At 39.1% G+C, this 16163-nt stretch overlaps 1 protein-coding gene across 15 annotated transcripts in view; it reads left to right on the top strand.

Moving 5' to 3' along the window:
• The first annotated feature begins 3499 nt into the window (after nt 1-3499).
• Nucleotides 3500-16163, top strand: part of LOC117296440 (phosphatidylinositol-binding clathrin assembly protein LAP-like) — a 52716-nt gene continuing 40052 nt past the window's right edge. For 9 of the 15 annotated variants that reach the window (XM_033779366.1, XM_033779370.1, XM_033779373.1 and 6 more), the window contains exon 1: nt 3500-3790. In XM_033779366.1, the coding sequence (XP_033635257.1) occupies nt 3661-3790 (130 nt within the window). In that variant the 5' untranslated portion in view covers nt 3500-3660. The remainder of the gene's footprint in view (nt 3791-16163) is intronic. The other 6 variants (XM_033779380.1, XM_033779379.1, XM_033779376.1 and 3 more) reach the window with 2 other exon arrangements.

The raw sequence follows: 16163 nt of genomic DNA, 5'->3' as shown, positions 1-16163 counted from the left end.
TCATAACTCACGGGAGGATGTCACGAACTTTAAGTCCCATAGCTAAAAGTTAATTTTAAAAAACAAAACAAAAACGGCCTTTTGAAATTTAATCTTTCTTTTTTTTCCTTTTCTTTTTAAGTTAATTTTTGGCTTTTGGGACTATGTGTTACAAAATGAAATCACCTTTGAAAAAAATGAAATCACTCCATCTTGGGAAAATATTCATATACGCTTGTGAGCAAATTAATGCTTACATTTTGTTGTCGGGGACTGCTGAAGAGAGTCATCTTACAAGGGCTAAACATTGGACCGTTTTTCAAAATCCGTTGTAAAAGATATCATCAAAATTGTTGAAAAATGTATGTATTTCCCGTTATACAATGATACTTCGCTGCAGAATATGTTAAGCTGCAAGGATTCGATCAAACAAAACCACACACAACCCAATACTGATGTTTGTACGCTAATTAAAGGAGAAAATAATGAAGTGCATACGTCGTACACTGATGAACGGTTTCCCTTCTACACTACTGATGCGGCGAAGAATTATATGATTATGTATTGATTGGGGATTATTTTCTGGCATAAATAATGAGTATTGTTGTACACTGTCAATGGTCACGTATAAGCATTGGTTACATAACTATCAGTGACAGAGTGTCATCACAACCTTTGCTTTAATGAACGGTCATTATTAAGTTGCCAGATAAATAATGTTACCGACCTCATTAAAACTGAATAAAATATCAGGAGTACATTGTCATAAAAAAGAACATTAAAGTAAGGAAGGTTACTGCTGTTTGGTGATTAAAATAATTAGATTGAGATGGCGAAGTCTACGGGTGTTCAGGCGATGCAGTTTACACTGGAGACGGTGCAGTATTTAGTTAACGGTAACGCTAAATCACCGGTGAGGTAAGTAAGAGGATGTGACGTGAGGTTGTAAGTCACCAGAGTGTTATGACGCTGCACTTGATGTTTATGTGGTGGGTGGTGAAGATGATTTGATGATCGTAGTGATGGAAGTGATGGTGTGTGATCATGGTGATTGAGATGGTGGTGTGAGTTATAATAATATAAGGGATTAGTGCGAGGGGGAGAGTGTAATCAGCGATCGTTTGTCTTGAGACTGTTTTGTGGTAATGAAGGTGACGGCGCAGCGCATGCATGATCATGATGTGATGACGTAGTGATCTCCTGATAATCGTGGTGATGTGTTCGGTGATTAGAATGGTAATTAATTTTATATGGATGATTAAATATGATCATGGCAGTCACTAGTCCAGTTGTCAGTAGTTGGCTGTTAAATATTAATGTTTTGGCGATAAAGGTGTAATAGATGATCGTAGATGGCGTTGCAAGAAGGATGTAGACCTTTATGGCGATTTGACTTGAGACTGTTTTGTGTCACTAATGAAGGGAAAGAAAAAGGTGATGCAGATGGTTGTGGAGTGAAGTTGTTGGTGATCTCGGCGATTAAGATGGTGGTTTAAAAGAATGATTAATGGTAACCCGTGGCGATCAGTAATTGCTATGATTGGATGGAAACTGTTTTATGGCAAGAAGGTGGTACTGCGGGTGCCCGAAGTTCCGAATACTCTCGAAATCTGCTTGATTAACAAACTTATTTGGGAAGATTCCCACAAACTCCGCTTGTGGTTGAATGTTTATAGGCCCTCTACGATCCGGCTTGTTTTGGGCACCATCATCAATTTGATGCATTGTTTCTCAGTCAATCTAGCGTGGAACGGCTGAGACGAGGCCTGAAGCCGAGTTCCAAAATTCCCAAAAATTATAAGAGGGCCATTTTGACACACTGGCCTATGTCGTACATGAGACCGGCTAGAAAGTGATGAACTGAGTTGCTGGCAAACGTCAGACAATCGCCGTGTGGATACTGGTTTGGCAATTCATGCATGAAGATGAGACGACATTTAAGAATTGAAGGTAGATCTACATCTACCACTTCATATTATTGATAAAAGCATGCTGTTATTAATTTTTACCATAATCACCTATTACGATCTGACGAGAAAGGTGGACCATAGCGGCAGCAGCGGTAGATGAAAAGAATAACACTTGCGTCACGCATCTATATTGATTCAAACAGAGCAATCAATGTTTTAATCTCTTTAATGAAATATGCTAATTAGGAATTGTTTTGTTTTTCTAGTAGCTATATAGTCAGTTACTTGCATTTTGGGAATATAGGACAATAATATTTTGTTTTACTGTTAATTCATTGTTTAGTTCCCGATGGTAATAAAACGATACCACTATTGTTATAGTTTTTTGTTTTTCTGGTGATTACATTCCCAAACCCAAGGGCGGATCCAGAATGTTCTTGCAGGGGGGGGGGTGCTGCTTTATGGTTGTATGATTATGCCTTGATGAGACCGCTTGTCGGGGCTCACAGTGTGATGGCGTTTGGGCTATGACCGTGGCAGTGGGTGGGTGTGGGCCCGCCCGAGCAAAATGAGCAAAATAGGACCCAACCGTTTTGGTGTTTTTGCCCCTCTGACGCAGAACGCTCCCCATCACAATATGCATCTGTCATTCCACCATTTTGGGCGAACATTTTTTTCACTCCATGGTGGCCAGCAAGCCAGATTAGGCGCGTGTGAAAATGTGCTGCACGTCAGCTTGAAGAAGACTCTTTCAAGCTGGATTCCGTCAAGGAAGAGATTCATCACAGCAGGCCTTTCATTTTGAAAAGAACTTGGTTTTAATGGAAAATCGGGTTCTTAACCTATGGTTAACATTTAAAGAGGCACCAAGCCGAACCACCGAGCAAAAAGAGAAACCAGTGTATCTTGTGTAACTCCCGGCATCCCCTTCTATGATGGACGTTCAGTCGGACTTGTTTCCGTGCAAGTACAAACTAACCCAATTTTCCAATGTGTTTGTGAATTGTATTTCTTTCTGGGCGCCGTGTATAGGCCCTAATACAAAGGGGAGCAACGCACAACCCTAAGTGATATTAACTGTAAGGTCCTCCGAGTGTTCATCTCAGGATCAGAAGGGATCAAGTCAAGAGGCTGTAAAGTACCCTATGTTTTGTTGTCGATTTCCACACTTCATTTAATTACTCTGCCATTTAAAATGTTTAATTGGTAGAGTAATTAAATGAAGTGTGAGAACAAAAGGCTTTCTAGGCATATAATTAGAAATAGAAAGATTGGGAGAGTAGTTATTATCTTTTCTACCATCTCACTGGACATAATAATCTGAAGATACAAAAAGAATGAAATGGAGGGAGCGGGAGAGGGCGCTGTTTACACTTCAATAAATTGTATTGCAATCGTCTTCTACAAATAAAGTAAATTCTATTTAATCATTGAGGTAGAGTTCTACCTCCATGATTTAATCACCAGACCCCCCTCCCCACCCCTAAATCGATGGACCCTCGATGACCTCTTGCTCGTCGTAAATCAAGGACGACGACTGTTTCCTAACTGCGGCTAGACTAGTTTTTACATTAGACATGTTTTATCATAATCAAAGTCACGTGATCCGCCAACACTCATCGACTCGCCTCCAGGCAGCCATTTTGAATAACTGCGGTCAAAGTGGGCCGAGTCGGAACCCCGTTTCGTCGGCGATTTCTAGTTGTAAACACGGTGTTTCTTCACCCAAATCTTGGTTAACGGTCGGAAACTTTGTCACATTTCTTTCAGCATGTCTGGACAGAGTGTTCTGGACCGTGTCACGGCGGCCAAGCACACGATAACCGGCTCCGACTTGGCGAAGTCCGTCTGCAAGGCGACTACCGCAGAAGTGATGGGCCCGAAGAAGAAGCATTTGGACTGTAAGTTGGGTTCCTCAATTCACGGTCAGAACTTGGCTCTGACCGTCGCAATTTATGTCAAATTTGTTCATTTGTGCTGTAAAAACTATGTTGGGAAGCAGGCCAAATCTAAAAGCGAGCATTTTACTTCTTATCTATTAGTTATGTCGGACGCCCAAAATACAAACAAATGGGTAGAAATTAGGGAGAAAACGCTCACGTACGATTCTCTTTTTGTTGGACTTGGTAGTTTGTATTTTATAATCAGATACACTACAGTCTGACAGTACAGCTACGATAGTCAAATGCAGATAAACTGTTGACATGTTTGATGTTGAAACATGGTTAACCTAAAAATTACTATTCATATTGACTATGGTCCCTTGACTTGTTCTTGAGAACATTTTAATTCATCCAAAATAATGTCTAAAAATTACAAGGAAGAGGGGGGCCGGGTTGAGATGTGTTAACTGTAAGCTGTTGGATGAAGATATTTATTTGTTCCTGATCGTTGTTTACACATCTGTGAACTTGGTGTGTCTTGTTTTAAAAATGTATCTTGAATTGAAGTTGTTACATTTCATGTTGTGTAATCATTTACGGTACTAAACTAAAGTCTTTAAAGAGTGTGACCCTCCTCTATTTATCATCCCTACGACACGTTCGTAGACTGGAGGGTTTACAAATGAACCATATGATGTACCGCACATTTGGTAAATTTGTCGACAACGAGCACACCTACCTACACCCGGCTGGTATGGGGTGCTCAGATGTCAATGGTATTAAAAAGGAATAGCCGCGCCCCAGTTTACTGCACCTTGGGTCTACACATGCACACACTCTGCTGTGATAAAATTGTTACGATGTTTGTTTTCACCGGCTTGGAAAACAAACAGTGGTCTTTCACTTTCACATGCTCATTTTAGTAGGAAAATTGAAATTGGAACAAAAAAGCAACTTGATGCAAAACTCAATGGTTGACTTCTATCTTTGACAATTTTACGAGCTGTAATTGATGTAACAAGAAGGAATCACATTTTTGCTGACTGATATGACTCATATTATGAGTGGAAATATTTGATGGGAGTGTAGGCCTACGTACATGTAGGCGACGTCACCATTCAAATATCTGCCCTACTGTACAACATGGCGTCTGTGCGCGTGTGCATGTGCTGAATAAATCAAACCGAGAATGCTGGGTGATGCGTGCTTCATTTGTGTACGTGTTTGGACGCGCATACGGTTTGACCTACAAGATGGCAACTTTTAATAGAAGAAAAAAAAGGGTTATTCAATACGGTCTAAAAGCTACCTTTGGTAAAAAGTCCACAAATAGTTACCATAAAAACTCGTTTTTAGTTTATAAAACATTGTTAGAAACCTAAAATTTTGAATCACCCTAAAATTTGAATCTGAGAGAACTACAGGCATGAAACCCCAGGATTTTTTTTAAACTGTGTGGCATTCTTGGACCACACAGTGAGTATTGCATACATCTGGTCCTACATGTACAATGTATACGACGTACATGTATAACGAGGCACGCTAAATTGAAACAAGGTCCTCAGTAGTGCTGGGCGAATAGTAAAATTTTGGTATTCGGATACCGCTGGCCAACTATACGAAATTAACCGGATATTTGAATAGTTTTTTCGCCGCTAGAGCGCGCTCTTGAAAAAAAAAAAATATATATATATATATATATAAAATAAATAAAAATGTCCGCTAGAGGGCGCTTTTTTTTTGTGAATGAGATCTTATGGGCGGATTGATATTAGTTTTAGACAGTGTCACTCGGTTCATTCATAAAAATAACCGGAACTAATTTAAAGATGGCGATTTGCTTTTTCTTTTGATCGTGATTGACTCTACGTGTTTTAACTCTTCACGGAGGTGAGCATAGTTAAATAATTAATTTATGCTGTTTTATGCTGTCGTAAGAGAAGTTTCATAAGGATTCAGACAAAACATTCCTATCAGTTGTCGCCCGACGTCCGCGGATATTCGGATATTAAAGAATATCCATTTACTTGGTTGTCATTACAAAACTATCCGGTTTATAAAAAGGTATTCGCGCCCATTGCGGATATCCGGTTAAGAAAAAAAAGGCATTCGCGGTTACGGATAGGAAAACCTATTCGCCATGAACCGGTTATTCAAATAATTCGCCCAGGCCTAGTCCTCAGAATGTTTTTACTTGGTGTTTATTGTGGTTGTAAAAGCTCTTCTGTCCAATCTGGGCACTCTAAATGGTTTTATCTAGATTTTATTGGGTGAATATAATCTCTCACCTCCCCCACAAACAAACAAACAAAACAATAGTGTTTATATTTGTTTTAATGTATCGGCTCGCAAATCACACTTATCAACCTTTTTTATGCTAGCTTGTCGAGTTGTGAATGGTGAGGAGACCCCTTATACAAGCTAGTGCACTAAACTGAACTTATTTACCACAATAACATAGTTGCACCCGCACTTCCTGTGTAGGAATGTAGAAATCCCATATTTCCAGCTGCTTTTAATTACATTTAGAGGTCAAACATAAAACATTTACCATTACATGTAAGTGAATCATTAGTCATTACAGTGTACACACAACACACCTGTACACCATGTACACATGTATTAAATGTATTAAATGTATGTACATAAATCTGATGTACTACTTATAGTAGTACATGTAACTCATTAAATTACGTGAAATTAATCATCACGGTGACTCATTGAGTGGGTGTTAGAAATTCCCAATGGCTGATTGTATGTATCTTGCTTGACAATATAAGTTAAATACAAGTTTGGCTTCCTGAGTTCCATACACAGTACAAGTAAACAATGTGTGTCTCAGTTGCCAGATTGAATTCCTTCCCAACTATGTAATTGAAAGTCACAGTTGGGTGACGTTACAGCTATTGTACATAGGCCTAATAGTAATATGACAGATTTTGATTTTAACCGTACTACTTTTTTCGAAGAATGTTTACACTTTGGTATCAACACTTGTCTAAGCCATGTCATCAGTTGCCCTGGGCCCAATTTCATAGGGCTGCTAAGCACAAAAATTTGCTTAGCATGCAATTTCTTTCTTGATATAAACAGGATTACCAACAAAATTTCTATTTGTTGCATATTGCTTGTTACTAGTAATCAGCTGTTGTTTGCTTATCCTGGAAAATCACATGGAAATTTGGTTGGTAATCCTGTCGTTATCAAGGAAGAAATTTCATGCTAAGCAAATTTTCGTGCTTAGTTGCTCTATGAAATTGGACCCTGGTCTTGCCTTGGTGCCCCTTCAGTAAAGTTTTCCATAGACTTTGAGGTTTTACATATGAGTTGCCCTTGCCAAATTTGAAATTCCTTGCCTGCATACTTCAATTGTTAATTTGATTTGTCGAGTAAGCAACTGAAATGTTTCTTAAATGCAGTGGACACTATTGGTAACTGTCAAAGACTAGCCTTCACAGTTGGTGTATCTCAACATATGCATAAAATAACAAACCTGTGAAAATTTGAGCTCAATCAGTCATCGAAGTTGCGAGATAATAATGAAAGAAAAATAACCCTTGTCACACAAAGTTGTGTGCGTTTAGATGGTTGATTTCGAGACCTCAAGTTCTAAATCTGAGGGCTCGACATCAAATTCGTGGAAAATACTCCTTTCCCGAAAACTATGGCACTTCAGAGGGAGCCGTTTCTCACAATGTTTTATACCATCAACCTCTCCCCATTACTCGTCACCAAGAAAGGTTTTATGGCAATAATTATTTTGAGTAATTACCAATAGTGTCCACTGCCTTTAATTAAATTATTTCAAATTTTGTCAGCTGATTGACAGTAAAAAGTTAATCATGCTATTTATAATATAGTGCTTTAAATCCATTAGCTTAAAGGCGACGTGCTTGTACAAAATTAAAACAACACCAAACAAACGGATTAAAAAATCAATACGTGCAAGTTCTAATAATATTTTCTTGTCATGGATCAGTCACACACATACATGTAACATGTGTAATGACACACCTAAATTAACAATCATAATACAAGACACAATTAACAGTGTGTACATAATGTCGAGATTGGTAACTTGTGTTACAAAAAATAGTGACCTTGTACGTACAGTCCAGTGCCATTCTAGTACAGTAGCAGGCAATACTACTAGTTTTATATGGGAAATTTGACATTCTCATGATTCTGTGTCATGATTTCAATAAAAATTCATATTTGAGTTAATTTAGCTTATTTACATTTAGTTGAGTTATCAGTAAAGCGCTTAGAGATAACTTTATGTTAGGCGCTATATAAATCACATAATAGGCCCTAAATATTATTATTGCTTAGAATAACACCTGAACTTTACTAAATGTAGTTTTGAGATACGTGCCCCTTTCTTCGTACCAAAAGTTGATAAAAATTAGACAGTGCAATTTCCATGAGGTTTTAATTTTTTCTCGATTTGCCATTGGGCTGTATACAAATCATGCCAGCAGGAATGGCAGGAAGTGTATGCCCTGTGGCCCTCGGTCAATGGACAAGGCCTACGTGTATAGTACCCTAAATACGTTTGCCAATAGAGAGGAAAGAAACAAAGGTTGAGTTTTAAAAATAGGAACAAATACCTACGTATGTATTTAGGGTGACCTCACTCAAACATCCTGTTATTTGCACACTGCTTGTGACCACTTAAATGTTAGTACACTTTACTAACTAGAAAGGAGGGATGAATTCTGTGAACATATTATTGTACAGTTAAATGTATCATTTCTCGGGCAAGGAATAATGTTTATCAGCAGGGAGTAACATCATCTTAGCAAATTTGCCGAGAGAAAATGTATTATATAGATTAGTCATTGTTTGTGTGCACACTGAACTGAATGCTAATTTAAATAATTAACTTGCAAATGAGGATTTTTTTGAGTAGCAACTGGACATTTTGTGAGGCATTTTTGCCATGCTACAAATGTACTTGTTATACCTCAGTAACAAACTGTGAAGTTTGATTGGTCGAGAACCAATCATGTGACGCGCAACAAAAATGCATGTTACATGGCTCGATGGGCCGGGTAACATGAAAAGTGATACACACCGGTGTACATCACCTTGATCGTTCCCAGCGTTGGTCGATTTCCAGCGCTGTGTACGAAACAACCGCGGGTTTGAGGGAATCGTTTCTTGTTCGTCTGCTTATTAAACAATGAATATTGGTTCCATTTTTCCCCTCGGGTGTACAAAACGCCGTGGACCCCGTCACAGCGTGCAACAATTGTTGAATGGCATACAAGTACGGTGTACGTGTACATGTACATAGAAAACTGTTCACTAAACAGGTACATTGTACTTTGGTACTTATAAAGCAATCTTACGCTTGGTAGTGCAGCGCTTTATAAGCAAATAGTTCATTAGGCAAGGCAAAAAATTAAAAACGCTGTAATTGAAAATTTGAATTGGAAAGTTTTAAGATGTTTCTTGAAAAACTTCTAGCGACTGTGCAGAATGAATTTGACATGCGGGAGACAGTTCATAAGGTGCCAAGCATTGGGTGCGTAAACTACAAGCGCAAACAAAATATAAAATTACATCGATGACGAAAGGAAAAGTACATTGTAAAACCAGTTAGAGCCCAACTGATTGCCTAAAAGAAAGACAGTCAATAGAGGACGTTCCTCTATAGCCGACACAGTATACATAAATCAGGCCTGATACTTCACGGAGGCAACGGAGGCGATTGCCTCCGTTGCCCCTTGCCATTGCCTTGGTGCCCTTGAAATGCTCCAGTAAAAATTTACAATTTCCTCATAGGGTGCCCTTTGCCAAAGAGAAAATGCCTTGGTGCCCTTGCCCTTTCAAAAACGAAGCATACAGCCCTGATAAATGAATTATTCAAAACAGGGCGGAAGGGAAAAGCAGATTTTGTACAATCACTGAGGAAGAAAATGAGATCTCACTTACCTCCATGGTGAAATGTGTGTTCACACTGCACAGACATGAGAGATTGTTGACCGAACCCACTACAGGGCCCAGTTTCATAGAGCTGCTAAGCACAAGAAATTGCTTAAATCATGAAATTTGTCTTGATATAAACAGGATTACCAACCAAATTTCCAATTGTTGCATATAATTGCTTGTTATTGCTATTCAGCTGTTGTTTGCTCATCCTGAAAATCATGTGGAAATTTAGTTGGTAATCCTGTTTTTATCGAGGCAGAAATTTCATGCTGAGCAAATTTTTGTGCTTAGCAGCTCTATGAAATTGGGCCCAGATGTGTACACTGTGTTTTATACTGCTTTTAATTGTTCACGGATTGAAGGTGTGTACACTGTGTTATACACTGATTTTAATTGTTTAGGGCCTACTGATTGACAAGGCTGGATTTGCTAATTTGTTTACTGATGGCACAGTAAATTGTCCTCGAGGTGATTGCATCAATGAAAGAGTGAGCTTAGAAATCATTCAATCGAACTCGAGGAGTTAAATCTCATCAACTGGCCATTTTAATTAACAAGTTGTCCTTGCTAATGGCAAGTATGCAAAAAACAAATGATATCTGAGACCTTAGAACTGCAATATTTTTTGAGGCAAATTATTCATCTGCTTTTTAAAAACATTTTATTCATTGTACAATGTACATTACAACATTATAGTGTGCACACAGTACACATTTCTTTGTACAGCTTAAATAAATAGACAGCTTCACTTTGTTTACAGTTAGAGTCACCATTAGTCTTAGTTACACGTGTACATGTGTACCAGTATACAATTGTTGCACGCTGTGACGGGGTCCATGGGTTTTGTACACCCTAGGGGGAAAGTGGCACCTTCGTATAATTGTTATTCCTCTTCTCGAAGTTCTGTTGTCATCTTCAAACATTATTACGACGGACTATTCATTGTTTAATTAGCAGACGAACAAGAAACAATTCCCTCGAACCCGCGGCTGTTTTGTACACAGCGCCTGGAAATCGACCAACGCTGGGATTGATTAAGGTGATGTACACCGATGTACATCACTTTTCATGTTACACGGCCCGTCGAGCCATGTAACATGCGTATTTGTTGCAAGGCACGTGATTGGTTCTCGACCAATCAAACTTCACAATTTGTACAGAGGTTATACCTCATACACATTGATGTATCAAACATTCAGTGGCGTTTCCTAGCAGGCAAGATACTTTTTTTGTAAGTATCACCTTAGTCATTAAAAGGTAATATGTTTTTGCACTTTTTTGTAAATAATACAATAATTTTATAGTTTGACAACTGAACAATGTTTTTGAGGACGCACCCCCTTCATAACAAAAGTTGATTACAATGATGGCAGTTTGTGTACACACAAATGTATGATGAGCAAGTTTGTTTGTTTTGTTTATGGAGCTGTGCTGTGTACAAGACATGTAAATAAAGCTAGCAGGAAGTCCAGGCTTGTGGCCCTTTGTGTAATCATGTGATGTGATTTGTAAGATCTGTAGTTACATGTACGTACTAATTTCACAACTGTATTGAAATGTTTCTCTGTACAATAAATCCATTGTGCATCTCCGAAGGTAATTTGTATTTCACTTTCATGTGCTCTTCTCTACAAAACACGCCTGATACTTCGCCTCGAGGCAGTGGAGGCAATTGCCATCCGGCAATTGTCTTGGTGCCCGCTGAAATGTTCCAGTTGAAATGCAGGCCTTGAATGTCATCTTTGAGCAGGCACTGTCATTTTTCATTTTTTTCAAGGGCAATTCCATCAGAAAATATTAAAAGTCTTTTGAAAAGGCACCAAGGCTGAGACCAGGGCGTCAGAGGTCATGGCTTGTAATTCCAGTCCTCGAAATATACACCAATCTTGAGGTTCTGGGCTTTACTGAGACCCCAAAATTGATTGCCCCAACAAGAACAAAATACTATCACGTACTACTACTACATACAATGCGAGTTCAATGTACATGTATGCCTGAAATAATGTGCGTACTGATGAGTGATTCCTTCTTTGTACAGTGTGAAGGCATACAGTTTATAGCTTTCTTGTTAAACCTGTCTCACAGCCAAGAAAGGTTTGTCTGTGCCACACAATTTTTTTTGTTTCAAATAGTCTTGTGAAATTGTAGTACTGTATACATGTAGGCATAGTGCGTACCTGCACGACGCTGCTTTTCGCAGCGCTGTGTAATTTATGCGCTGCAGTATTCCCAATAGGTTTCCCGCCTGCCCGTTGCCCTATAGGGGATGATAACTGATTAGTTAAAGCGCTCACCGAATCCGCTCAACTCCCCAGCCTAATCCAGCTAGATTGCCATGATGTGTACACTTAAGATAATCAGCCTTGATTTGATGTGTTCCATTATTGCTCATTGCTGGCTAAGACTAATCGTTCAAATTGTCTCGTCATTTTGAGAAATTAATTAAAAAATTAAAGTAAAATGTCTAGTTGTTTAAGAAATAAATCAGAAAATTGAATGAATGAGATACATGTACCAAACATTTTCAAAAAATTACATGTACATGTACCAGACATGTGTACAATGTATCGTCTCTAGCAGAGTCGGTCATGTCAAAGGCTGAATGACAAAACATCATGGTGTAACAGGCTTAAACTAGCCAAATAATTATTTATGGTCTTACAAAATAAATTCTTTTCCAGTAACAATTGTCAGACCCATGTACGTAAACCCTTGCTGATTTTTTTCAAATTTGAGTTCTGATATTATGAACAAACACTTTAGTATCGTAAATTAATGTCCACTTTCCAGCAGTGCAGATCCATAAACCGCTAACACAGTTTATTTTGTGTGTAGCTGGTCCTTGCTCTATGGTTAAGTCAATTTTATAGCCTCCGCCCCCTAATACAAGTAGCTGTCAATAACAATACAAACAAACCCATTATGTCTGCTGCCCATGACACACTTGTTAACCCCCCTTCATATCTTGGTAACCCAATCCAGGCAGGTCGAGTTTGCATCAACCTCCATGGGATGATAACGTAACCCTAATAACCCTCACATGAGAGAAGTCTCGCTCAAGAGTCATTGAACAACAGGGTGAAAAAACAGGCAGATATTGCTGTTGATTAATTGCATACGATTATATGGGATCTGAGATTGACATATGCTGCACTGTGTACTATGTTTGGGGGGGGGGGGGGGTCGAACGTGGTATGCTTTTGACCTCTTGCCAAAGGCACCCCACTTGAATGGCGTCATGCATTCTAAGCAGGGAATGATTTGGTCCATTTGACATACAGGCAGTGAAACATTTAGTCTGAACAAGTTTTGTGCCCATTGAGTGCTAATATTGGGAAACAAACTGATGATCTTTGAGTAGCAACAGGTATGTTTGCGTACCTTTTTGCTCTGCTACACAAGGGAAAATGTTCAATCTAGGGCCTGCACACCTGGTACATGCACAGGTAGAAAGTATTTTTGTTGATCACTGCACACCCTTTGTGACTTTGTTTGCCTGATCTGTAGAATTCCAGAAATTCTTTCACGAGACAAAATATAGCCTACATGTACATGTACTTTGTCAAACACAATGAGTACATACAAATGTATGATATGGAAGCTGACTACATGTGAACGTGTACATTACACATGGACTTGTACCAGATCTTGTGGAGACCTGTTGTGAAAAGTGTTTTGACCTTGGCAGTTACCTGACCTGGTTGTGACTTGTTGTTGTCATTGACCCCAATGCTAATCCTCAACACAGTACATTAAATTCAATGTAACAATCACAGCGGATGTTAGACTCTGCATGGCACACTGAGCATTATTGTTCTGGTCCGGGGGAAGTTGCCAAGCTGGGACTCTGCTAGTGGGAGGAAGGAAGAGCCCCATCTCTGGTTTGTTAGCAGGAAGCCACACTGCCATGGACAGGCTACCATGTAGCCTTCCTACATGCACATGTACACCGTATGGCTGGCCCCTGGTGGAAGTGAAATAGAAAAGAAGGAAAACACAAGCAAGGGCAGTCTACATCCTATAGTTCAATTAAAGACACCATTGAGAAACCATGAGGATGCCTAGAGCAGGCTAGTAAAAAAATGTTAAACCAATCCAATCTTGACATAGCGGTGAAAATAACTTTGAGAAGCCCCCCCCCCCCCCACCCGCCCTCTCCACTAGGCAAAACTAGAACCCCCCCTTTCTTGAGGTACAACAGCCTTTGGCCAAGTTATTTTAGGCAAGTTCTTAATATTATCCACCCTACCCCCATAAGGGTCCCTCTACATACACCTGTACCCTGCCAAATGCAACAGAATGCAACACAGTTGAACTGAGAACCATGCCATATGCAACAAAATGCACGTACACAATGTCGTTCTTCCTGGTTTTATGAATCTACTCTGCAGCGGTATAACAAAACCGCAAGACAAGTTCTTATCTCTGACTGAGGTAGTCTGTTAGTCTCCAACATGTATGTAATATACCCAATCCAATTCAGCTTAATGTACTCTACATGTATATATTATGGCGTCGAATGTAAACAGCAGACAAGTTCTTTGGAACAATTCTACACAGCAAAGTAGATCAGTGTTTGCTCTTGCCCTTCACTTTATCAGTGACTAGTCAGGGGGACCGGTTAGCTTGTTTTTTTCACTGCCCTGTCAGATTTCTTTAAAGTTTGTATTCTGTTTTAAATATGGATGCTTTCCAACACTTGACAAGCCAGCCAGACCACTTGATCAACCGGAAATCTCAGTTTTTTTAAATAGCACTCGGCCAGCAGACCACTGAAGGGAAAATGCTGGATATTCCATGTTCGGTGTACCTCATGGTGTTGCCTCAACTCAAACTATGGAGGTACATGTAGCTAGTGCACCTGCATGCTCAAACCAAATTATGAACAATAAGATCTGTCTGATTGTTCCTCACATTTAAATTGAGTGCAAATGGTAAAGCAGTATGCATGGTATGGTTCCTTTTCATGAGTTCAGGAAATGGATCACATTCTCATTTGTGTATTCAGGGAGCTTGACTAAAAGTCTAAATAGATGTGGGGAGATTGGAGGTGGGTCACAATAGTCCAGAAAGTACTAATTATGCATACATGTAGGAGGGGGCGATTTGCTGGTGAAAAATGCTGTGAAGAGAATGCATCGATGTCAATCATTATGTAAAGTCTCATTAAAAAAATTATATCTTTGATGCAGAGTCAAACTAGAGGAAATTTTTTTACAGCTCAAACGGTCGCCGAGTGCGGAGGAAATAGTGGGAAAAACTTCCAGGATGTTTTCATTAGTTTTGAACATCAATACTACAATTAAAATTGTTTTACTCATTTCTCAAAACTGAAGAGCATTTTTGGCAAACTTATTTAAAGGGAAGTTTTCCACCATGTTCATCTTCACACCGTGAAAGTTCCGTGCAAAGTGAAGATTTGTATTTTCAATCTGACCAATGCTTACCCTTTAAAGGCAGTGGACACTATTGGTAATTACTCAAAATAATTATTAGCATAAAACCTTACTTGGTAACAAGCAATGGGGAGAGGTTGATAGTATAAAACATTGTGAGAAACGACTCCCTCTGAAGTAACGTAGTTTTCGAGAAAGAAGTACTTTTCCATGAGTTTGATTTCAAGACCTCAGATTTAAAATTTGAGGTCTCGAAATCAAGCATCTGAAAGCACACAACTTCGTGTGACAAGGGTGTTTTTTTCTTTCATTATTATCTTGCAACTTCAACGACCAATTGAGTTCAAATTTTCACAGGTTTGTTATTTTATATATGTATACATATATGTTGAGATACATCAAGTGAGAAGACTGGTCTTTGACAATTACCAAAAGTGTCCAATGTCTTTAGGTTGACATAAAATTAGCTTTATTAACGATGAAAATCTTCTTTTAGTGCTCTTCAAATTCAAACAGCTCAATTGTTAAAAAGTGCCGAGTACATTATTTTTTCTTCTCACAATCCTGGTCTTATACACAATATTCTGGTCAGGACAGTTAACATTTGGAGCTACTGTATAAGCCATGCGGTCGTTCCCTTCAAATACGAGCCCTGCACCACACCTAAAGAAATTAAAAATAAATGATGCTAAACAGCTCATTTTTTTCTACATGGCCTTACAGTGACAGTGGGGGGAAAACTGAGCTTGCTCCTCAGTGAAATTTTATCACCTCAACGCACCCCCCTGTCTATTTATGCTGCGGAAAAAATTGCTGGGCAGTTTTGTGACAGTAAATTGAGTGAAAGGATCCATTCCATTATGAAGAGGATGGCAATTGTAAAGCTATCCAATTTCAAATGTCAAAGAGTTCCCTCACCCCCTGTGTCGTCAGAGCATAGAGAAAGGACCCATAGATTCTATGGTCAGAGGGGCACATATTGTAGGCACCATGCATTGCGGGAAATGCGGGTACACAAATGTGCGTTAAAGGAAGTGTCTTTGATTGGTAATATTGTA

This window comes from Asterias rubens, chromosome 11, assembly GCF_902459465.1.
Source record: "Asterias rubens chromosome 11, eAstRub1.3, whole genome shotgun sequence".
In the NCBI taxonomy this organism is placed as follows: domain Eukaryota; kingdom Metazoa; phylum Echinodermata; class Asteroidea; order Forcipulatida; family Asteriidae; genus Asterias; species Asterias rubens.
This window is presented reverse-complemented; position numbering and strand designations above follow the sequence as displayed.